Below are 22,970 nucleotides of genomic sequence, written 5' to 3' on the forward strand. Positions count from 1 at the left end.
AGGCTGATCCTACAAGCTGATGTGTGAGCAATTAAGCTCATTGGATCAGGCAGTGGTATCTCAGCACATATTTGAGGGTGCATTTGGCACTGAGATGTGACTACAGCATCTGCATGGTAATTGCCATTAGTTTGGTGCCCAGGCTTGTGATGGTGGCTAGTTCTCAAGATCACTTAACACAGATCAGTTACTCTGAAGTGAGGAAAGGGTGTCTCCAGTAGCCTCAATGGCTGTTGTGTTTCCCCAAAGCCCTATGGGCTCAATCAGCATCACCTCCAGGCTGAGGCTGCTCCTCCTCTCACCTTTTGGCTTGCTTGGAGATGGCAAATGAACAGGTAGCAACAGCAAGGAGATGCTCCAGGGATTGGCAGTGGGCCCCCTACTAGGCTACGAGGCTCAGTGCGTGCCCAGGTATGCTGAACCATGTCACCATTCATGGCCCTCTTTTCTCTAGCTCGGTTGCATTTACAACCCAAACTCAAACCCCTTTTTCCACCTGGTCCAATGATGTTTTAGGCACAGATAATGACAACTGAAATCTGTGTGCCTAATTCTGCATAGAATTAGGCTGTTACTTGGAAGGAAGGTTACTCCAGTTCCCGTGGAGTATTATATCTAGGGCTGCAGCCAGCCATTACATCACCTTTCAGCTCTCAGCCAAACATCTGCCACCTTCACACCTCAGTGTGTTTGCGTCAGTGGGCTTGCAGCTGTTTTACTCTGGGCTCCACAGAACATAGCCCCGGGCCTTGCTCTCAATTCCAGGACTCAACAGGGCAGCATGTGACATAATAAGAATACCTGAGTAGTTTTCCTTTCTCAAATGAGGAACTATATGGAGAAGATCTTGTGTCCTCACTAGGATAAGAAATAATAGCAAGAGCTATTGCCAAGGTTAATTTCCCTTGGCTTCACATCTTGCAGTATCCGTACCATGGAGACCTTTTCTCCTAAAGGAGCTGTGTTTATTTATTTTTATTAAATAAGTGATATGCGTCCTGAAGCCTGAAATGGTACAGTCTATGCCACCACCGCAGGACTTGACCCACCTGCATGTGTGGAGCAGCCCCATACTATGTTTGCGGCTACTTTGAAGTAAAGTCCACTGAGTTTCAGCGACACTAGCAAGTTAAGTGTGCATATAGGGATAGGCATATTAACCACTAGGTGCCAGTGTTTTGACCCACTTGCCAGCACCCTGTATTTCTTTTTAAAAAATTGTTTTTAACTGAAAGATTTTCATGGACAACGAAGGTACATACAGTATAACCTATCTGTTTGCAGTTCCTAGAGTCCTATCCATGGGTTAGTTACATTTGGTGTGAGAGACACTGCTGAATCAGCATAGCAAGACTTAGAAATGGTGGTGGGACAGGTGTGTGTGTGTGTGTGTGTGATCCCCTCCCTCCTATTGCCATAGAAAAGGCAGCTAAGTTCTCTCCATCCATCATCCCCCTTAATTGTTTGTGCAATTTCTAGGCTACACTCATCAACCACAGGCTTATAAGCTGTGTGCAAAAAGACCACTGAAATACACACCATGCAATCTGTAAAACTACCCCTAATACAAATTCCTGGCTGTTCCTAGTCGCTTTGATCCCTATTCTCTCTCCCCGCCCGCTCCCGCTTTGCATTTTTTTTGCACGGCTGATCTGATGAAGGTCATCTGACAGCAGCAAGAAACAAAGTATTTAGTCCGTAGATTCAGGTAGGTAGGTAGCCGTGTTGGCCTGACACAGTCGAAATAAAAATAAATTAAAAATTAAAGAATTGTCCAGTAACACCTTATATAGACCAACTAAGTTTGTTCTGGTACAGTATACCGGTAAGCTTTCGTGTGCATGCACACTTCTCTACAAGGTGCTACTGGACAATTCTTTATTTTTATTATTATTTTTATTGAGTCCCTAGTCCTCGTGCCCTCCCCAGGGACTGTTGCCACAGGATTGTTCCCCTGCCCTGCCCTCTCTTTGCTGCCCTAAGCAGTTGTGGGAACCCCCCTCGCTTCTCCCCCTGGCCTGTTTGCTGCGTCCCCCGCGCTGGTAGCCCCGCCCTCGGCCTGCCGCGCGGGCGGTGATGGGAGTCCCAAGATGGCGGCGCCCGTCTGAGAGAACTTCGGAGGGAGACCGCGCCGCCCGCCCAGCCGCTACCCAGGCAAGAGACACCGGGAGGAGCCGCTGGAGCCCAGGCCCGCAGCCGACCGCGCTTTCCTGTGTCACTCAGGTTCGTCAGCTAGTTGTTAAAGCCCCTCCTGCCTCCTACCTTCCCTCGGACCCGTTACCCATCCCTTCCCGCGGCTCGCTTCCTTCGGCGCGGAATCGGAGCTCCGTATCTCGCGCGCATCTGCATCCCCGCCCCGCACTCGCGGCGCGTGCCCTGCGCGCGGGAGGAAGCCGCCGGGTTGGCATGGCTCTCTTCCCGGGTAAAAGAGGTGTGCGGGGTTGCAGCTTCGCCCGGCTCATTGATCCCGCAGGCGGGCAGGGTGATTTGTCCATGTCCTATTAATAATAATAATAATAATGGACTTATTATGGTTGTTATTGCTATTGTTTTTATTATCATTCAGTTTTTATACCGCCCTTCACCTTGAGATTGCAAGGTCTCTCTCTGTGTGTGTTTTACAATAAAAAAATAATGCATACCATAATAACAAAATAAAAAAAAAGCAATCTCTTTGGTAGAGAAAGGCATCCCAGCGAGCTGTGGTTTTTTCCTTGTCCAACTGGGGTTTCCAGTTTTCTTCTTGCCGGGACTCCTCAAGCAGGATGTATGGAAAAGGGGGGGGGAGGCACAAGTGTCAAGCTTTTAGGGTTTGCAAACTGCAACAGTAACCCCGTGCGAGGACAGGGATATTCGGAAAAGGCATAAGAAACACCAAAGCCTGCCATGGGAGTAAGTGCTTTTGAGCTCAGTTGGACTTCTGATTGTAAACACATAAGTGGATTGCACTGTGAATGTTGTTGAGTTGGGTTTCCAAAATAACCACAAGATTATTATTATTTTATGTTGCCCATTTATCGTATGTCCAAAGGACAAGATACACACCAAATGGTGTGTTATTTTTAAATCTCTGGATAGATCCTCTTCCTTGGAAGTTTTTAAGCAGAGGTTGGATGGCCGCCTGTGATGTAAGCAGAGGTTGAGGTTCCTGCAACTCTACAATTCTATGAGGAATGTGTAACCTAGAACATATGCTTGGAGTCAGTGCTTAACTTAGGCTGCACTCCTAACCTCAGTTGCTTAGGATTGAAGTCCATAGGATTTATTTCTAAGCATACATGGTTAGGATTGTGCAGTTGGTTACTCTGTCAACCATAAGATATTCCTTTAATACACAGCATCTGTTACAAATCAGTGCACTTCCATTATAAATAACAACAACAACAATTTATTATTTGTACCCCACCCATCCGGCTGGGTCTCCCCAGCCACTCTGGGTGGCTTCCAGCAAAGATTAAAATACAATAAAATGTCAAAATTAAAAACTTCCCTAAACAGGGCTGCCTTCAGATGTTTTTTAAATGTCAGGTAGACAGCTTGCTCCAGTTGATTCAAGCATTTTCAGTGTAGGTTGATCATTTTCAGTGCAATAAAAGGGCCGATTTGAATGTCTGGGCTGAACGATGAGGGTGGAGACACTTCTTCAGGTATAGAGGGCACGACTATCACAATATGAGTACTGGCACCTTTAATTTTTTAAAACCAACGTGATGATAATGATAAATGAGGGCAGCCAAATGAATAAGGGAGAGTCGAAGTATTGTGCATGCTGAAAAAAGTCACACTTGAAACCACCTCTGCTTCTATATTGGGTCTTTCTTCAGAAATAATGTTGATATTTGGAACTCATGTCGAACATCTATGAAGAGAGGGTAATGATGATTGCAGCAGGGGATTTGCAGGAGTTTGTCCCTTTTGGCCGTGACCACTGCAAGCACCACCCGAATGCGCTGAACCTGCAACTTCGTCAGCTGCAACCAGCCTCGGAACTTTGGTCGTCAGACGGAGCAGCTGGTTTGGTGGGATCCCTTCAGGAAGTTACGATCCATGAGAAACACAAGGTAGAGCTGCCTTCGGCTTCAGCATTTAAATCAGAGAAAGCCTATGTGCCAATGTGCTGTTGGAATAGCTCTGTTGGTTGAGAACGAGGCTCTTAATCTCAGGGTCGTGGGTTCGAGTTCCATGCCGGGCAAAAGATTCCTACATTGCAGGGGGTTGGACCTAGATGGTCCCATCCAATTCTATGGCTCATGGTCCCTTCCAGTTCTATGATTCTGAATCAAAATGATCAGCCGGTGAGGAAGGGAAGAGGAGAAGAGGTGATAGGAAAATACAACGGCCTGTTAAAATAGTTTCTAAGTCGTAGGAAAAGGTGATACACATGTTGATATTTTATTGATAAGTAGACTTTAGTGAACACTCAAGGAGCATTAATCACATGAACAGATAGGTTGTAGGTGGTGGGTTATAACTGTAGATATGGTGAACACGAATTACGAGCGCTTGCAGCCTCATGTAACACCAGCTTTGCGTATTTCCTTTTCTCATTTTCGTAACGTTAGCTCTGCATATTTCTTGACTGGTTACAGGCACAAACATGGTGCTGAACTCTTCTGTGCTTTCTCCTGTACTAGTGCTAAAATTGGGGTCTTGCTCAGTGCTTTTTTGGGGCAGGCTAAGGAAAACTAATACCCTCTTCCATTAGAAGTATTACCGTAATGGTTAATAATACTGAATTCAAAGCATAGCCGACTGAGTAATCTAGGAGTCAGAGTCCCTTGTGCTATTAAAATTATTTCTGAAGTATCTGCAACTGGTTACTGTCAAAGATTGGATAATGGATTAGATGGCTGTTAATAAATTTTCCATAGAGAAAGTGACACACTAGGGAGGAGTCTTACTTCCCCTGTTCTGTAGATTACTTATTAGCCCTGATATTGTCTCTCAAGCTCTTATTTTTTAGCATTCATGTACTCATTTGCATCTCAGAGTAGCTTCATGTTCAGCACACTCCTTGATTTCCTGGCAGAAATTAAAAACATGCAGAAGGACAGCATCAGAAATGCAAATTAAATATTGTGCTTTGACTGAGATGTGTCAGACACCTGCAGCAGTCTTATACACGTAAGGCTCTGCACAGTCTAAAACCTATCTGTTCTTTTTCTTATCTACGTGTGTTCAAATCCGGCTGGATTTTGCGGAATTTGATCCCGTTGATTTAAACGTTGTTTTATGACACTTCATGATGATGATGATGATCACAGTGATGATTTATTAAACGCAATAGTCCCTTGCTACCTAAAACATCTCCAAGCAACTTTCTTTTAAAGAGACGATGAAGGTGATTGCCTCACTACGGAAATGATTGGCATTTAAAAAATAATAATCATTTTCCAACTAGAGCCCATACTGCACTCTTAGCTGTGTCCCACTGGATGAATCCTGACAACCTGAAATTCTGTTTCCCTTTAAATCGCTTTGGTGCTCCTTCTGGCCATGCAAATTGAAATGTGTTCAACTTTTACTGACCAGGGCAAGATCGACTTAATGTAACTACAACTAGCTAGGACCATTCTCTGTTCCCTACTAGTCTTTGAAAACTCACACCAATAAGCATAATACGCAGCCTTTGCTAATATTTCTTATTCATCCCCCCCCTCCCCAGGAAAGTTGGCAGTTAAGGAAGGGCATTAGTGATGTTGGCGAAGAAGTGGAGTACGATGAAGAGCTTTATGTGGCCGGCAATATGGTCATTTGGAGCAGAGGGAGTAAAAGCCAAGCTTCTGCAGTTTACAAAGCGTTTACGGTGGACAGCCCTGTTTTGCAGGTATGGAAACTGACATGTTTAGCTGCAAGTTGCATATGAAACCGAGGCCAGAATTATCCTTGCACTTGCTTAGGAGAAAGCCTCGTGGGGATCAGTAGCACAGACGACCAGTCAGATATGCAGGAGTTCGGGTTGTGTGGTCTTTTTATATAAGCAAACAGCCTTATGCCACGTCAGGTCCATCTGCCTCAGTATTGTCTGCTCTGACTGGCAGCAGCTCTTCAATGTTTCAGGCAGGAGTCTCTCCCGGCACTACCTGGATGAGGAGAGAATAACATGATGGGGGCAGGGAGGAGCATTTTTATTGTATACTCATTAATATACCGGTAGTTAAGATTATAAAATGTTTTCTGAATCCCATCAGGAATAAGGTGGGCTAAGATAATGATAAATGAATGGAGATTGTGATTTAGGTGAAAAGAGTGTATTAATATCAAATTCCTTGTTACACAGGAAATGCTCTGGTGTGTGGATTGTGTCATTTTGTGGAAATAATTCTTCTCTTATTTTTTAAAAAATGTTTTTGTTGTTCTGATTCAGATTTGTTATGTATTTATTGTATTGTAACCCACCTTCGGATAATTAAAAGAAAAAGGTCTGGCTATACATTGAAGGAAGTAAATGAAATAAAATAAGCATAGGCACTTGCAGATGGAGTTTGCAAATAGTAAATGCAAGTGGAATTTCCATCGTTCTGCCCGGACACTGAGGTCCAGCGCCAAGGGCCTTCTGGCGGTTCCCTCGCTGCGAGAAGCCAAGTTACAGGGAACCAGGCAGAGGGCCTTCTCGGTAGCGGCGCCCGCCCTGTGGAACGCCCTCTCATCAGATGTCAAAGAGAAAAACAACCACCAGACTTTTAGAAGACATCTGGAGGCAGCCCTGTTTATGGAAGCTTTCAATGTTTAATGGATTATTGTGTTTTAGTATTCTGTTGGAAGCTGCCCAGAGTGACTGGGGTATAAATAATAGATTATTGTTATTATTCCATGGTTTCTGCCTGAAATGGCTGCCCCCGACCGGCAAAACACAAATGAAGACGTGGGCAAACTCTGGCTGTTCAGGTATCTGAATCAGCTGTTTGCGTAGTGTGGTTTGGGTATAATTCTTTGTGTTCAGATAACTGAGATTTCAAATATTGAGCTTTCCGATAGCGAGACCTGCGTTTACTCTTCCTGCTGCATATTTTTATTTTGTTTCAGGCATTGTGGTGTGATTTCTCTATACCCAAGGATAAGTCTGACAAAACGGAAGGTCTAGTTGCAGGTAGGTAGCCGTGTTGGTCTGAGTCGAAACAAAATAAAAAACTTCCTTTAGTAGCACCTTAAAGACCAACTAAGTTTTTATTTTGGTATGAGCTTTCGTGTGCATGCACACTTCATGTGTGCATGCACACGAAAGCTCATACCAAAATAAAAACTTAGTTGGTCTTTAAGGTGCTACTGAAAAAAACGGAAGGTATGTTTCATTTTTATTATGCTTCATTTGAAGTCTGGAAATGATTAACTTTCTTTTTAAATACGTATGCCTCACTTTCCCCCTCCTCACGAGTTGCTTAAAATCTGCTTCCAGGCGCAAACATGAGAAACAACAGTAATAAATGATCCAACGTGAAAGGCATCGTCTGTTGCAATATGCTGTAGTTTCCCCAAAACCAAGTGTGTGAAATGCAATCTGGTTTGGGGAGAAGGGTAGCTGAATGGAAGGTTATTAAATTATGTTTATTTGTTCCCCAATTTCAGACAGCACCGAAGTAGTAGAAAAGTGTATCTGTATATTACAGAGCTCTTGCATAAATATCCACAGCATTGAAGGAAAGGATCACATTGCTTCTTTGCCCTTTCAGGTAAGCATATGTAAAAACCAAATTCAGAAATCGGGAAGAGTTGCTGTGCTCACTAAGCTTGCCCTCCTGAGCTGTCTTATTTCTTTGAATAAAGTGTTAATTTAACAGACGCCGTGTGAGTTATTGCTAACTTGCCCCCCAACACCTGCTCCTGACATCCTTGCAGGGAAAGTAAGAAGCATGATCTGAGTTCGAGGCCATATTCCAGCCAGGCAACTAAGAAGGGGGCAAAGCAGGGCCGTCGAAGGGCATGGGGTGGGGGGTGGCTTGGGGACAGCCCCGAGGCAGAGAGAGAGAGAGAGACCTGCAGGGCTGCATTTGACCCCTTGGTTCCCCACCCATGTTATAAACAAAGCATAAATCATTTGTGTCTTGGTACCTAAAGCCTTGACATTATTTGCCAGGTAGTTGAAAATCAGAAGCTTTCAAATATCACGGATATAAACATGTGAATGTTGTCGTTTAGTCGTGTCCGACTCTTCGTGACCCCATGGACCATAGCATGGACCATAACTTTTTTTTTTACATATAGGTAGCCAATGTCTGGACAACAAAATATGGCTTGCTGTTTGAACGTAGCAGTTCTTCGCACGAAGTGCCCCTTAGCCCAGCCAGGTAATTAGACTTTATTGATTCTTGACTGCATGGTAAGAAGATGGTCCAGTGTCCTTAGTAAATGTGATGGCCCACACATTCTGGGGCTCTTTAACTTCATTCCTTGGCATGTCTCTTGGCAGGATGAAATTCTGTAGCTAACAGAGTGGGTAAAAATTTCACGAGATTTTTCTTTTAATCTGATTTTAATTCGTAAATTTTCCAAGTTATGCTAAATGTCCCTTTGAAAATAAACTGACTTGAAAAACACGCAGGCACCTTTGCAGCAGATTGGTATTAATTTAAAGTACATACAAATGTGTCAATCCCTTAACAGAAAAGCCCCAGAAGCATACACGGGTATTTGGACAGCATGAATATCTGCAAGAACCAGGTTTTTTGTGTGACTATGCCGTGGCTCATCCTGGAATTGTAACCTGTATCCGTTCAAATAGTGCAAAGCACAACATGATATTAGTAGGGCTGCTCTGCTCTGTATATTCTGAGATATAATGTCACACACTTTGTTTATTTACCTATCTTGCTTTTCAAAGTTTTAAATTTAAAATAAATTAAAAGCATAAACCAACTTAAAAACGATTTCTGAGTGTGATCCTAACTTATTAAAGTCCACACGTATAGGCTGTATTCAAATGTCATACTCTCTGATCTTCCAAGTTGTGGTTTGGAGGACTGGGAATGAGCGCCTCTCCTTCCTGCCTCCCCTTATGTTCCCAGCTTCAGGGGACACTTCCTGGTTTGCCAAACTACAGTCTGCTGTTGTATGCAAACCTTCTGTTACTTACCAGTTCATGATACATTTAGGATGCTGTACTAAGTTAAGACTGTGATCCTAACCATGTCTACTCAGAAGGAAGCACCATTGAATTCAGTGGTGCTTACTCCCAGGTAAATAAGGTTAGGAGTGCTGCTCTCCGTTTTGCCTGCAGTGCTTAATATTTTGTCCCATTTTCTTTTCAGAGAACCTTTGCCCACCATGTTCAGCATGCTGCATCCGTTAGATGAAATAACACCAATGGTTTGTAAGTCAGCAGGTAAAATATGTAATTCTTAAAAACAAGGAGGAAAAACAAGTCCAGCTGAGCGGTATTCGGAGATGCTTGACTGATGTTTTGCTGGTCCCTGCTTTTGGTGACATTTAGGAATTTGGAACACTAATTGCTTCATCGATTGAACATTTTTTGCTCTGCTGTTTAGGAGAACCAAGCTCCCAGAGCAGCAAAAATCTTTGTAAGTCTTACAATCTAAAAGTCAGGGCACAAGAGGTAAAGGGATTGGGAGGGAGGAGGAAAAAACCAACCAACCTGGGCACTAATTATTAGTTATTAAATTTAGCAGGTTGTGGAAATAGATTAAAGTACAGGGGAAACCCTGGCACTTTCTCTGGAGGCCTCAATTATAGTATTTGGTAGCTGAAGCAAGGACTGTAATGTGATTGATTGATTGATTGATTTGATTGGGGAGACCAAAATCCAAAAATAAACCTTTGAGCATTTATCTTAGTAAAAGACATTTTGCTGAAGAGGTTTCAACTCTCTGTTGCATTAATGGTAGTAGAATTAGAAAATTAAAAGGAGGGGGGTGTACCCCTAACAAGCACGCACGGAAGAAATACCTTCCAAGGGGTCAGGACAAAAGATATTGATTATATTTATAAACTACCCTTTTATACCATTTTTAAATGTTACAATACAACGTACCGGTATATGCAACTATCTTACAGTGCTGAGCTTGTGGACATTTCAGGAAAATGTAGCTGTGAATAAATTCAAGAGGTTAATTCTGCCCTCTCTAAATTTTAAAATAATCCATATTGCGAATGCCAGGAAGAGGTTTCTGTAATTAGCCTTCTGCTGAGATGTGCTTATTCATTTTGTTAATATATTACTGGGACTTGTTTCTCATCCTCTAAAATGCAGGTGACTTGCCTTAATAGGTTTGTTCCCCCCATGTTGAAATAGACAGATAGGTCTCCAAAGCTGAAAATAACCCAAGCAAAGGCATATACTACAGCCCCACAAGGCCCCACATTAGTTCTGCACCACCACACTCTTGCCTTTGCCAGACCCATCTCCTTGTTGCCAATGTTTACGGTGGTGTGCGCATGTTGTTTTTGAACTATGTCTCCTGCGTGGCCTTTTCTCTTAGGTGGCTAACCTGACTTTTCTCTGGCTTAGCAGGTTTGTTTGGTTCTGCCAGAGTACAGTACGTTGCTGACTATTCGATGAGAATTGTTTTCCTCAACGCTGAGCCTTCCATCCTAATGACGTACGATGCCACTCAGAGTGTGCATACCATCTGGGCGCTTCGTCGAGTAAAAGCAGAGGTAAGGAGCCAAGCGCAGGATCCACATGGAAATGTTAAAAACTAGGAGGCTCTGCTGCTTTGATCCAGTTCCTGTGCCTCGTCCCACCCCAAAGACTACTCTGAAGTAAGGAGATAAACCTGGGGGGGATCTGTGCTGCCACTGCTGTCTGTATGCTAGTTGCTGGTTGCTCAAAATCCTAAGTGCGGAGGGTGTTGTGGCACTCGGGTCCTGCGTTTAGGTTTCCCATAGGCATCTGTTTGGCCACTATGAGAGCAGGGTGCTGGGTTATATGGAAGCAAAGATCACCAGATTCTTCGACATCAACTTTGTTGGACTGGTCATGTTGTGCGGATGCCTGGTGATCGTCTTCCAAAGCAACTGCTCTATTCCGAACTTAAAAAATGGAAAGCGTAATGCTGGTGGTCAACAAAAGAGGTTTAAAGACTTTCTCAAGACAAATCTTAAAAAAATGTAGTATAAACACCAACAACTGGGAAGCACTGGCCTGCGAGCGCTGCAATTGGAGAACAGCCTTTACCCAAAGGTGTCATGAGCTTTGAAGACGCTCGAACTCAGGACGAAAGGAAGAAACACGCGAATAGGAAGGCACGCTTGCAAACCCTCACCGTGATCAACTCCCACCCGGAAACCTAGGTCCCCACTGTGGAAGGACGTGTGGATCCAAAATTGGCCTCCACGGTCACTTACAGACTCACTGTTAAGGCTGTTTTCATGGAAGACAACCTTACTCGGCTATGAGTGATCACTCATATGGACCTTTGGCTGGCTCCAGTAGGGTTCTTATGTTTTTTATGATCTTGGACCTCTCCTCGTTGAGTTGGCCCCTTAAACTTTGGATGCATTTCATGTTACGGAGCCTGGATAGCTCAGTGGGTTAGAGCGTGGTGCTGGTAACACCAAGGTTGTAGGTTCAATCCCTGTATGGGTCAGTTGCATCTTCCTGCATTGCAGAGGGTTGGGCTCCTCAGGGTCCCTTCCAACTCTACAATTCTATGATTCTATGCTTTAAGATTAGATCTGTACTTCAAGGTTACGTAAAAAGCTATGTAGTTTCGAACAACATAAGCCGATTTTTGTTGCGCTCTTCTCTGCAGGAGCAAAGCACTGTCTTGAAATTCTCCGAGCAGGTGGGGACCCCTCAGTATGCGGCCGCCAGCAGCTCCTTCACAGTCCACCTTCGGAACCTGTCTAAGGGTGACTCGCCCGTGGCTTCCCCGTTCCAGAACTATTCCTCTATTCACAGTCAGAGCAGGTCAGCATCGTCCCCCAGCATTCACTCCCGATCACCCTCCATCTCCAACATGGCAGCTCTAAGGTAGGCTGATAAGCTTTGCAAAGAACTATACGGGGGAACAATGCATGCTACGAATCCTGGCTTACTGAAATCTTCTGCGGGTGGTTGCAGCTTCAGACTCCAGCCTTAAAGGGTTGTGGAGGCAGAGCTCCCGTGTGTTGGGATCATATATTTCATAAGCTGAAATGCATTCATTGCTCTTCAGCTTCCCTAACAGATTTTAGCCTCTCAGATCTTGTTGGGTCACCAACCTTTCTCTCCCACTGGGGCAAATGAAGAATCTCGGGTGGTATTCAGCTAACTTGGCCTTATTCATGCGAAGATTAGCATGAGTGCAATGGAACTTCCCCATGCACGCCCAGCACCCTTCCCGAATCTGGTCTGGAGAGTTTGGGGGAATCCCTTGAGCGGATTTAGGGGGCATGTGGGTGGAGGAGAGGTTTGGAGAATCCCATTCTGCTAGCAGTAATCCTTGCACTAATGGGACCCTGCCTTAGTGCTGTGTTGAACACAACCCCCATTTTCACTCTTTACTTCCTACATTATGAAACTATGATAGGGACGTTGCAGTTTCCACATTCTGGAAATGCTGCTGTAGAGGTTCCCTGCCCCCTTGAAACATTAATCGCCTTGTCAATTCCTGGCCAGCTGCAAAGAACATTACCTTAAGAAATATTTCTGTGCTGGCTGTAGCTGTTGGGAGTTGCAATGCAAAACATCTGGAGGTTGGTGAAGGCTTGGATTGTATGCTCCTTGGTGTTAGGGGCTTTTTACTTCCTTCTTGCACTGAATTTTGCAGTGCTACACAGCCACATTCACACATTCCAACAAAACCTGTTGCCAGTAGTTCTAATAATAGTCCTTAAACAGGATCCTAAGAGCCTGCTTCTCTTCCCCATCACTTCAAGCAGTCCCGTACAAACTTAGGGATTGCGTCAGTTTTCCATCCAGGCTGCAGTCTCTTTCACTGTGTTGGAAGCTGCTGTGGCTGCAACACAGCTCTTTGCATCCCCTTGCTCAGTGTGGAAAGTAAGGCCAGTATTTTTTTATTATTATCTCCATATCATACATGCTGGTGCCTGCTGAAAGATAGCCGCTTTCCAGAAGCCCATGAGTTCATAGTTGAAGATCTGAAGTGGAGCATTAAAATGTAGACCTCCTCCTCTTTTGAAGTGTGAGCACCTTGGCTTTCTGGTGGAAAAAAAGGGGCGTTGGACGTGTAACTCATCACCGGGGAAAATGGTTTTCTTTTCACAGCCGATCTCACTCCCCGGCCTTAGGGGTGCATTCGTTCTCAGGAGTGCAGAGATTCAACTTCTCCAACTATGCACAGTCTCCCAGGAGGCACAGTGCCTGCCATTCTCCAAACAGTGTGATAGACTCGTTCTTTGCCCCAGAAACGGAACTCATTGTTCCAGAGCTTTGCATAGACCATCTATGGACGGAGGCCTTCACTACCACAAGGTTTGGAATAATCCTATCTATTCAGCAAGGGGTCTCAACAGCTGGGGGATGCTTTCTCTTGAGTGGGGTGTTTTATTGTTTATAAAGTTTGGAGAAAATAATAGCATTGCAAGTATGTGTCTGAACTGACGTGCCTGTCCGCTGGTAAAAGCAAAGTTAAGAAGCCGAGCGTGGTATCCACCCGGAAATGTTAAAAATTAGGAGGTGCTGCTGCCTTGATCCAGTTCCATGCCTTGTCCCGCCCCAATGGCTGCTCTGACGTAAGAAGGAAAAACTTGGGGAGATCTGTTCTGCCACTGCTCCCACAGGCGGAATGCCTCTCTGTATGTTAGTTGCTCGAAAGCACACGTGGTTTTTGTTTGTTTGTTTGTTTGCTATTGCCAAGGTCAAGCAAGATTCTTAATGGAGGATCCTGTGTCATATTTTAAGTTATGTCAACCTTTTATTTATTTATTTTAGAGTATTTGTACCCCGCTCTTCAGCCAAAAATTTCTCCCAGAGTGGTTTACATTAAATCAAAACAAGACATTCCCTACCCACAGGCTTACATTATAATAAACAAACAAGCAAACAAACAAACAAATTAATAATACAGCACACAAGGGAAAAGGAACAAGGAGGGAAGAGAAAACTCAAAACTCGGGCATCATACTTATGCCATGATCTACCGTAATAAACCAAAGAAAAAGTTCAGATTGACACAAATCTATTCGTGATAGATGTCGGCCACATTCACACTGTACATTCAAAGCAGCATGATACACCATTTTAAGCAGTCATGGGTTTCCCTAAAATATTCTAGGAGCTCTGGTTCATTAAGAGTTCTTGGGGGAGACCCCTCTGACACTACTGTGCTTGACTGTATCTCCTATTGTTTTGTTCTTGATGCATTCCATTTCTTTCAGTTGTGCTAGAAGAGTTATTTGCTCTACTAGGAAAGGTTTAGTAAAGCTCATACCCAGATTGCAGACTGCAAAACTCTGATTGTGCAAAATGGATTCAGAGATGAAATAAAATGGGGGGGAGATTTTCCTACGCCTAGGATTGCTCTGTTAGGGAAGCATAAAATATTCTACAGTTTAATTTGTAAACTTTGAGTAAGCCAAAATTTATTCTTCTTTTTATTATTTGAATATTGACAGAGAGAAGAATTCTCAAGCCTCCAAAGTATTCATTACGACTGACCTTTGTGGGCAAAAGTTTTTGTGCTACTTAGTGGAGTCGCAGCTTCAGTTACGGTAAGTGCATTTCAATATGTTACTTTCTCAAATTGTTGTCTAAAATACTGGAAACATAACCAAAAGAGAGCTGAATATTATTGCAAATCCCAGATTTTAGCATTCAGAAAGGGGATTCATTCGCATATCATGGTAAATGAGAAATATCATAGACATAAGAGAGTATTGGCATTCCACTGACTCTTGTTTAGGCAAGCATTCCCCTGAACGTGAACTTCTGATCTTAATGCTGTTTTTAAACTGTTTCAATTGTCAGCCTTCTTAACTGGCTTGTATATATTACTTTAGAAAGTTTTAATGCTCTGATGAAATTGTTATTGTTTATTTTAATTACGTAGGAATAGTATAATTGATTTTATAGCATAAACTGCTTAGAAGCATTTCGCCATACAAGCAGTATGGCAAATAATAAGCCACAGTTAATTGTTTACCATGAACTGCTTCTGACTGCTTCTCAGTTTTCATTTCCTATTACTCAACATTTTCATTTCTATGCTGGAGGGCTCTCCAGAGGTGAAGCAATTCCCCCTAATGATGGTTTGTCTATTCAGACATGCAAAAATCATAGAAAGTACCAACTGTCATTTTTTATTCTCATTTATCGTCCAGTTACAAACCATGGCTTGCCATTTCGGATATCATATCAAAAAGTTTCATTGACCAAGCTTGGGTTTGATGACGAAACCGAGTTCCTCTCTAAATGTGGCGCTTCAAGTCAAGCAACAGCATTTATTCATATTTATATTCAAAACGTTAAGCATTAATAGCCTCCCCAGCCGGCAGCCATGATTTTTGTTGTTGAAAACTGCAGTGCAAAAATAATACTGGAGAGATTTCTTTGTATAAGGTTTTGCTGTTTTCTCCCCTGGTGTTTAGCTGTGTAAAGTTTCAACAGAGTAACGACATGTCACAGTTGATCTTTGGCTCTGTCACCAACATCCCGGCAAAGGATGCAGCTCCGGTGGAAGTAAGTATGAGACTGTGAAATGTAGGGTGTGCAGACAGGCTTAATGCCACTTGATTGCATGTGCTCAAATGCCAGCGGATGAATTTACTCTTTTTCTTTTGTCCTTTACAGAGCATTGACACAATGCTGGTTCTGGAAGGCAATGGAAACTTAGTCCTGTACACCGGAGTGGCTCGGGTAAGTGTTCGTTTTATAGTGTTTATTTCATAAGATTTATATGCTACTCGGTTGCAAACCAAGCAAAGAAACCTCAAAAACCTTTCCTCTAGCTCAGGGTCTCCCAAACAGCTGTTTCTGGACTACAGCTCCCATCACCCCTGACCCCTGGGCCTGGTAGTTAGGGATGATGGGAGTTGTAGTCCAAAAAACAGCTGGAGACCCAAGTTTGGGAAACCCTGCTCTAGTTTGAGGGTCGGCAACCTTTTTAAGTCCAAGGACTTTGTTCCTTTCTGTGGGGGGAAGCAGCTAGAGGCAAAAGCTAGTCATTTATTACTTACAGCTGGTTCTAGCATTCCATTCGTTGCTAGGCTTGTCTTTTTAGGGACGCTTTGGACTTTAAAAATTCGCTCTCTTGGAACTCTACATAGCTTCTTCATTTCTCGCCCGTTACAAGGTAGGGAAGGTTTTTATACCTGGTTTGCCAGCTCCGTCACTGACGATGTCCAATCAGATGCCTCGCCCCAGCACCCCTCTGGACAATGCCAATACTCCTTCCAAGCCCTTGAACAAGCACCTCGGACCCTTAGATGAGGTAAGGGACTCTGCTGTTTCCTATGTGGGTGTATAGATCATCACTGTCACTATTGCCCTGTTTGTGCTTGGACTCAGAGCGGTGACTTGTGGGGAAGACTCTTTGGGGAGAAATGAGGCCCACAAAAGCTGGCCACGTAAGGGTCAGGTGGAAGGCTTTAAATGAAAAGTGTGGTTCTTGGCATTCTGCTCAGACACCACAGGTTGCAGACACATGCCCTAGAAGTCCCAATTCTAAATCCTAGTTTTGACCTTCATAGCCCTTTAGAGCGGGCAACAAAGTTCGCTGAAAGCTCACCTTCTCCCACATATACCTGCCTGAACCTTGAGATGCTTTTCAGAAGCCCAGCTCTGGGTGACTTTGCCAAGTGAAGTGAGGCTTGTAGCAACTAGGAAGAGGATCTGCTCAGTGGTGGCCTCCTGACAGTGGAATGCCCTCCACAAAGAGACTTGCTTGCTACTTTCTTTATGGTCTTTTCAGTTCTATGAAGACCTTTTTGTTCTCCCAGGTCTTTAAAAATTGCAATCTTAAGGCAGTGAATGTTAATCCATTGTTTCTGTCTGTTGTGATTTATTTCTGTATTCGAAGTATTTAAATATTGTAAACTAACAAACAAATTGTAAGGAAACTGTAGTCACAGCTCGATTCATATCTTTCTGAACCTGCTAGGGAAATTGGTTTTGTTTCATCCTGAATCTGGGCTGTTGATAATAGTGCTAACAAAATTTAATTTTTGCCCCCCTTTTGCCCCCCTTTTAAGCAGGGAGTGTTGTCCCCTGTTCCAGAGCTGAGGGATTCTTCCAAACTTCAAAATTCCTCTTACATTGATGATTGCACTTTTCAGCAACTTTCAACTTTTATTCATTCTGTGAGAGATCCTGTCCAGAACAGAGTGACTCTGGTAAGTGGTGTTCTGTGAATTGAGAGTTAGCTGACCTCAGTCGAGGTCGAGGCACAGTAGTTGAAGGGTTTCCAGCTTGGTTCTGGGAAATGCAATTTCAAATCCTTGCTCATCCATGCATTAATCTAAAACTTAGTCCCAATGTTCGTGAGCTTTGTCTCCCTCTCCTCTCTTTCACGTTCTAGGTTTAACAAATAAATTATCTGGTTCATCATTTGTTAGATCTTCAAACCACAGTTTGCTTGCTGATGAGCAGAGAGAGTGAAACCCTGGTGTTAAGGATCTTTCCTTTCCCCCTTTTCTTTATATTCTTCCCTTTGGGGGCCTCTTGCCAAAAGAAAAAGACCATGCTTTTGATTTTCCATGGGTCTCTTGATCATGATAACCGATCACTTTAGTTTATGTGAATGGCATATGCTAGATAATTCACCTGTTGTTGTTTTTCTTCTCCCAGGAACTCAGCAGTGGCTCCATGGTCAGAATTACCATCCCAGAAATTGCAACTTCAGAATTAGGTATGATATTTAAGAATAATACTTTTTTTTGTTCTTGCTTGTGAGCTCTACTCCCCCCCCCCCCGGTCTCACCGGTGATATTGAATCAGCAAATTAAAATCCAAGCTCTGAACCAGTGTAGACTTAACTTGGATAGGACTCAGAGCATAATTGCTGGAGCAATTATCACTTCCAGGTCTCTCTGCCATGATTAGGAGAACAGGACCAAGAGAACAAAATTAACCCCACCGTTTCGCAGCTGATTCCTGTAGGCTGGGGCACAAAGCAGGTCCTTTTGGGATGTCCATGAGTTCCCATGTTATGAGAGAGGGAGAAAAAACCTTTCTCTATCTGCTTTTCTCCATGCCATGCATAATTTTATAAAATTTGATGGTGTCACCCTGGGCCAGTTAAAAGCAAATGGCTTTCAAGTCACAGAAATGGATTGAGTGGCTCAATGACCAAACAGTAATCTTAACAGTTCTTTCTTCACCCCTAAACAGTCAAAAGATGTTTACAGGGCATCAAGTGTATCCTGCCCAGAGAAGTAGCCGTGCAAATGCTCGTCAGGTGGTATAATGCCTACAACGCACCGGGTGGACCAAGTTACTACTCGGAGTGGAACTTATTTGTTACCTGCCTCATGAACATGATGGGCTACAACACGGACAGAGTGGCCTGGACTCGTAATGTAAGTGACTTCTGCAGCGACATCACTTGACTTCTAACCAACAGCTTAATACTAAGGCGCCACTTGAAGGGTGGGAATTCCACCATGTGCTCTGAAGTTTTGGACTACTGCAATGTGCACTTTGAAGGTGACTCGGAAACTGCAACTAATCCAGAATGCGGCAGCTAGACTGGTGACTGGGAGCGGCTCCCAGGACCACATAACACCAGTCTTGAAAGACCTACATTGGCTCCCAGTACGTTTCCAAGCACAGTTCAAAGTGTTGGTGCTGACCTTTAAAGCCCTAAACGGCCTCAGCCCAGTATACCTAAAGGAGCGTCTCCACCTCCATCATTCTGCCCAGAAGCTCCGAGAAGGCCTTATGGTGGTTCCCTCACTGCGAGAAGTGAGGTTACAGGGAACCAGGCAAAGGGCCTTCTTGGTGGTGGCACCTGCCCTGTGGAATGCCCTCCCATCAGATGTCAAGGAAATAAACAACTATCTGACTTTTAGAAGACATCTGAAGGCAGCCCTGATTAGGGAAGTTTTAATGTATGATGTTTTATCACATTAGTATTAGTATTAGTATTAGTATTCTGCTGGGAGCCGCCCAGAGTGGCTGGGGTATAAATAATAAATTATTATTACATTATTATTATTATTGATCCAAATACCTTCAAGCTGTGTAACAGGCTTTCTGCTAGTAACAAGGTATTGCTGAGATAATGTATCCTGTCCCTTCCCTGTACTTCTGATGCAGTTTATCTTAGAATTAAACTACATATACACAGAATCTTGCAAGCACTAGCAGCAGCATGGTTCCCTTGATTTTGGGTGCTCACACATCTTACTAGTTATTGCTTGGCTCTATATAATAGTTCAATATAGATCTTAGAGCAGGGACAGCCAACCTCCAGGTTGTCTGGGGCTGGTGAGAGTTTTAGTCCAAATCAGGGGCAGGGTTCCAGGTGGTGGAGGCTAATGCAAAGAAATAATCACAATTGCACGTGGAACTGTTGCACGATCAGCTTTGCTTCTTCTGACAGAACGATTTCTGTAATGTATGAAAACTGAAATTCAGTGCCCAGTGTGATTATTCATGTATCTGTTTATTTCAGCTTGATTTTGAAGGCTCTCTTTCTCCAGTCATTGCTCCCAAGAAAGCCCGGCCGTCAGAGACAGGATCAGATGAAGTAAGGGAATAATTTATCATTTTAATTAGTAGTTCCTGACCAGCTGGAGGATTTTTGTGCATTCCTCTGATTCGGGAGGTGCTCCTTCCTAGGCTTGTATGGGGCTTAGCTAAAAAAACACACACATTTGTATGAACTTGTTTGGTGTTATGTGAGCATCAGGTGTGCTCTTTTGACTTACAGCAGGGGTAGGAATTGTAGTCCAACAGGTGAGAGTTTGCACTTCAGCCACAACCTGGTGTTTTGGACTGAAGGCTGACTTCACAGGTCTGCATATCACTTGACGAACTTTGATGATTAGCAGCTCGACATAAAAAGCTCCCAGAGGGATTAAAGGTAAAGGGACCCCTGACCATTAGGTCCAGTCGTGACCGACTCTGGGGTTGCGGTGCTCATCTCGCGATATTGGCCGAGGGAGCCGGCGTACAGCTTCCAGGTCATGTGGCCAAGCATGACTAAGCCGCTTCTGGCGAACCAGAGCAGCACACATAAACGCCGTTTACCTTCCCGCTGTAGCGGTACCTGTTTATCTACTTGCACTTTGACGTGCTTTCGAACTGCAAGGTTGGCAGGAGCTGGGACCGAGCAATGGGAGCTCACCCTGTTGCGGGGATTCGAACCGCCGACCTTCTGATCGGCAAGCCCTAGGCTCTGTGGTTTAACCCACAGCGCCACCCGCGTCCCAGAGGGATAGCTGCAAGTAAAACCATGGAGAGTGGAGGGGCATCTTTAAAAGACTAATAAATGTACTATGGCATAATATTTTGTGGACTAGAGCCCACTTCATCAGATTTGGAGTTTGGTTTTGGTACAACGTAGCTCCGATTGTTAATGTTATCATTGGAAAAAGCATTGTGTTTGGGGTCAAGAGGTGTAGGCTGATAACCAAAGCTTTGTCTGCTCTCTGATATCTATTTGACACATGGAAATGATCACCATTGGTGCGTGTTTCAGAAGCTGACCAGGCAACATTTCTTCCTGAACTCGCAATATGAAAGACATTGTCATGGGTGCCAGTTTCTGAACTGTGCTAGAGAATGTCCTAAAATGCTAATGAGCACGCAAACAATGTCTTGACAAAATAGGCTCCAAAAGGCCACACCAGCGAGAGAAAGATCCTGTTGCAATAGGTACATTCATATTAGCTCCTGCTAATAAAACGTTATGCAACAGTTGTCTTTCAGAGGCCACAGGACTGTGTTTCTTAAAACCAAAAGCATGTTAATAAGCATCTTTTTAAAAACAGCTTGAGAACTGTAAATGCTGCCTATATCACATTGATGATCTCATTGTCTTTGGTGTTTTTAACTCCCTGCTTTGCATTCTTTCCTTTAAAAAATGCAAAACACTCCCTCCACTATATAAACTAAAACAATTCAGTCTGCAGGATTGTCTCATATGTCCTTTCTCATTCCCTTCCCCTTTCTTTAATCCAGGACTGGGAATATCTGCTAAATTCTGACTATCATAAAAATGTTGAGACTCACCCTTTGGCCAAAGCTCTACGGCTGGATCCACTGGAAGTGAAATCTCCCAGGGACAGCCTCTCACCCAACCACTGCTTGGATTCCACCACCCTTCTCTTCCCCCACATCCCAGCTATTTTCTGCGTGCTCCACTTGATCTACGAGGAGCTCAAGCTGAATTGCTTGATGGGCGAAGGGATTCGTTCCCTTGTTGTCCTTCTGGTTCAGCTGGCAAGGTATGTCCTTGTGGGTGTGAACTCTGGCGGGTGGTGTTTCCTGGAGTTGGGCCTTAAAGCACATCTGATCTTTTTTTAAAAAAAATACAAATTTAAGTAAATGGAGTGAGTGTTTAGAGAACAGTATAGAGAAAAGGCAAGTAAGTGGTGACATCATCAGAGTTTATAACTTTATGCACTTGTTTATTATTTCCCCCTTTTAGGGACTTGAAACTGGAAGCTTATCTTGATTATTACTACAGAGACTATCCAGTGCTTGTAAAGACTTCCAGCCAAGCCTGCATAATAGACCCAGGTGCGTTTCTAGAGAATAGCTTGGTTTGCTTTGCAGAAGAACATTCGTATTAGTAACCGTGTCACTAATCTACTGTGTGTTTAGAAGCCATTCTGCCAGACTCTGACTGTGTAGCTGTTACTAAAGTGCAGTCCTAAATCTTTTTAGATTTCTCCACATGCTGTATACAATCCAGTAATAGCATTTATTTTAATGAATCCCAGAACTGGAAAACAGATTGCCAATGGTTCATGGTCCTTATAGCCTCTTACTGTCCTCCGCAGCAGCCTTCTCCAACTGGGTGCCCTTCAGGATGCTTTGGATGACAACTCCCATCAGCCTTAGCCAGCATGAGTGATGGGAATTGTAGTCCGAACCATCTAGAGAGCACCGGGTTGACCTACGTTGCTATATAGCAATCATGATTAACTCTGGTACTAAATTTTATGCATTGTATTTATTTCAAATAACTTGCACTTATTAGGGTTTTGTCTTTTATATTTGCTGTTGTTCTTTGTGGCTGAGAAGAAATCTTCTTAACAAATACACATTTTTGGAAGGCAGTGTCAATGGATGCTGTTTGTGAAGCACCTAATTCTGCCCCCAGAAAATAAAATATATATTTACCCTACACACCAAAGTTCCTGCAGTGTTATGTGCATCCAAATTCTCCAGGCAGTGAAAAGTATCAAAGGTGCTCAGGACTAACTTAGGTTTGGTTTCCTTTGGCCCGAGGTTGCTGGTGTTTTAATTTGCAAATATGCAGGCTGGAACATAGCTCAGGGATGGGGAACCTTTAACCCTCCAGATGTTATTATTCTACCCCAGTTCCCATCAGCCCCAGACAGCCTAGCCAGTGGCCAGAGATAGTTGGCACCATAATCCATGTATGGGGAACATGGTGAGTTCTGGGTGCTTTAGACTACAACTACCTTGATTATTAGCCTTGCTGTCTGGGACTGCTAGGAGTTGAGATAGAACATCTGGAAGGCACTGGTCCCCCATCTCAGCTACATCTTGAGGGCAGGGGACCCCAAGTTCCCCAGCTCTGGCGAAGGAGGTTGTTAGCACTATATGAATGGTCCCAAGCTGGTCTGGTAGCATTAATCCTATACGGGTGGCAGTGCTGTGGTCTAAACCACTGAGCCTCTTGGGCTCGCCAATCAGAAGGTCGGCAGTTTGAATCCCTGTGATAGAGTGAGCTCCAGTTGCTCTGTCCCAGCTCCTGCCAACCTAGCAGTTCAAAAGCACGCCAGTGCAAGTAGATAAATAGGTACCATTGTGGCGGTCTGGTTTCCGTCATGATGTTCCGTTGTGCCAGAAGCAGTTTAGTCATGCTGGCCACATGACCCGGAAAGCTGTCAGTGGACAAACTCTGGCTCCCACGGCCTGAAAGCGAGATGAGCGC

The 22,970-nt window shown here is 43.9% G+C and overlaps 1 protein-coding gene across 5 annotated transcripts in view; it reads left to right on the top strand.

Moving 5' to 3' along the window:
* The first annotated feature begins 2,052 nt into the window (after positions 1 to 2,052).
* The window catches only part of ANAPC1 (anaphase promoting complex subunit 1), a 51,574-nt gene continuing 30,656 nt past the window's right edge, over positions 2,053 to 22,970 (top strand). The window contains exons 1-20 of one of the 5 annotated variants that reach the window (XM_035111102.2): positions 2,053 to 2,223; positions 3,825 to 4,061; positions 5,666 to 5,827; positions 7,027 to 7,090; positions 7,567 to 7,670; positions 8,203 to 8,285; positions 9,246 to 9,319; positions 10,463 to 10,611; positions 11,709 to 11,929; positions 13,166 to 13,372; positions 14,515 to 14,610; positions 15,487 to 15,577; positions 15,689 to 15,754; positions 16,191 to 16,328; positions 17,089 to 17,229; positions 17,684 to 17,744; positions 18,227 to 18,414; positions 19,512 to 19,586; positions 21,023 to 21,288; positions 21,492 to 21,583. In XM_035111102.2, the coding sequence (XP_034966993.2) occupies positions 3,849 to 4,061; positions 5,666 to 5,827; positions 7,027 to 7,090; positions 7,567 to 7,670; positions 8,203 to 8,285; positions 9,246 to 9,319; positions 10,463 to 10,611; positions 11,709 to 11,929; positions 13,166 to 13,372; positions 14,515 to 14,610; positions 15,487 to 15,577; positions 15,689 to 15,754; positions 16,191 to 16,328; positions 17,089 to 17,229; positions 17,684 to 17,744; positions 18,227 to 18,414; positions 19,512 to 19,586; positions 21,023 to 21,288; positions 21,492 to 21,583 (2,491 nt within the window). In that variant the 5' untranslated portion in view covers positions 2,053 to 2,223; positions 3,825 to 3,848. The remainder of the gene's footprint in view (positions 2,224 to 3,824; positions 4,062 to 5,665; positions 5,828 to 7,026; positions 7,091 to 7,566; positions 7,671 to 8,202; positions 8,286 to 9,245; positions 9,320 to 10,462; positions 10,612 to 11,708; positions 11,930 to 13,165; positions 13,373 to 14,514; positions 14,611 to 15,486; positions 15,578 to 15,688; positions 15,755 to 16,190; positions 16,329 to 17,088; positions 17,230 to 17,683; positions 17,745 to 18,226; positions 18,415 to 19,511; positions 19,587 to 21,022; positions 21,289 to 21,491; positions 21,584 to 22,970) is intronic. The other 4 variants (XM_035111104.2, XM_035111103.2, XM_035111105.2 and 1 more) reach the window with 4 other exon arrangements.

This window comes from Zootoca vivipara, chromosome 3 (assembly GCF_963506605.1).
Source record: "Zootoca vivipara chromosome 3, rZooViv1.1, whole genome shotgun sequence".
Lineage (NCBI taxonomy): Eukaryota > Metazoa > Chordata > Lepidosauria > Squamata > Lacertidae > Zootoca > Zootoca vivipara.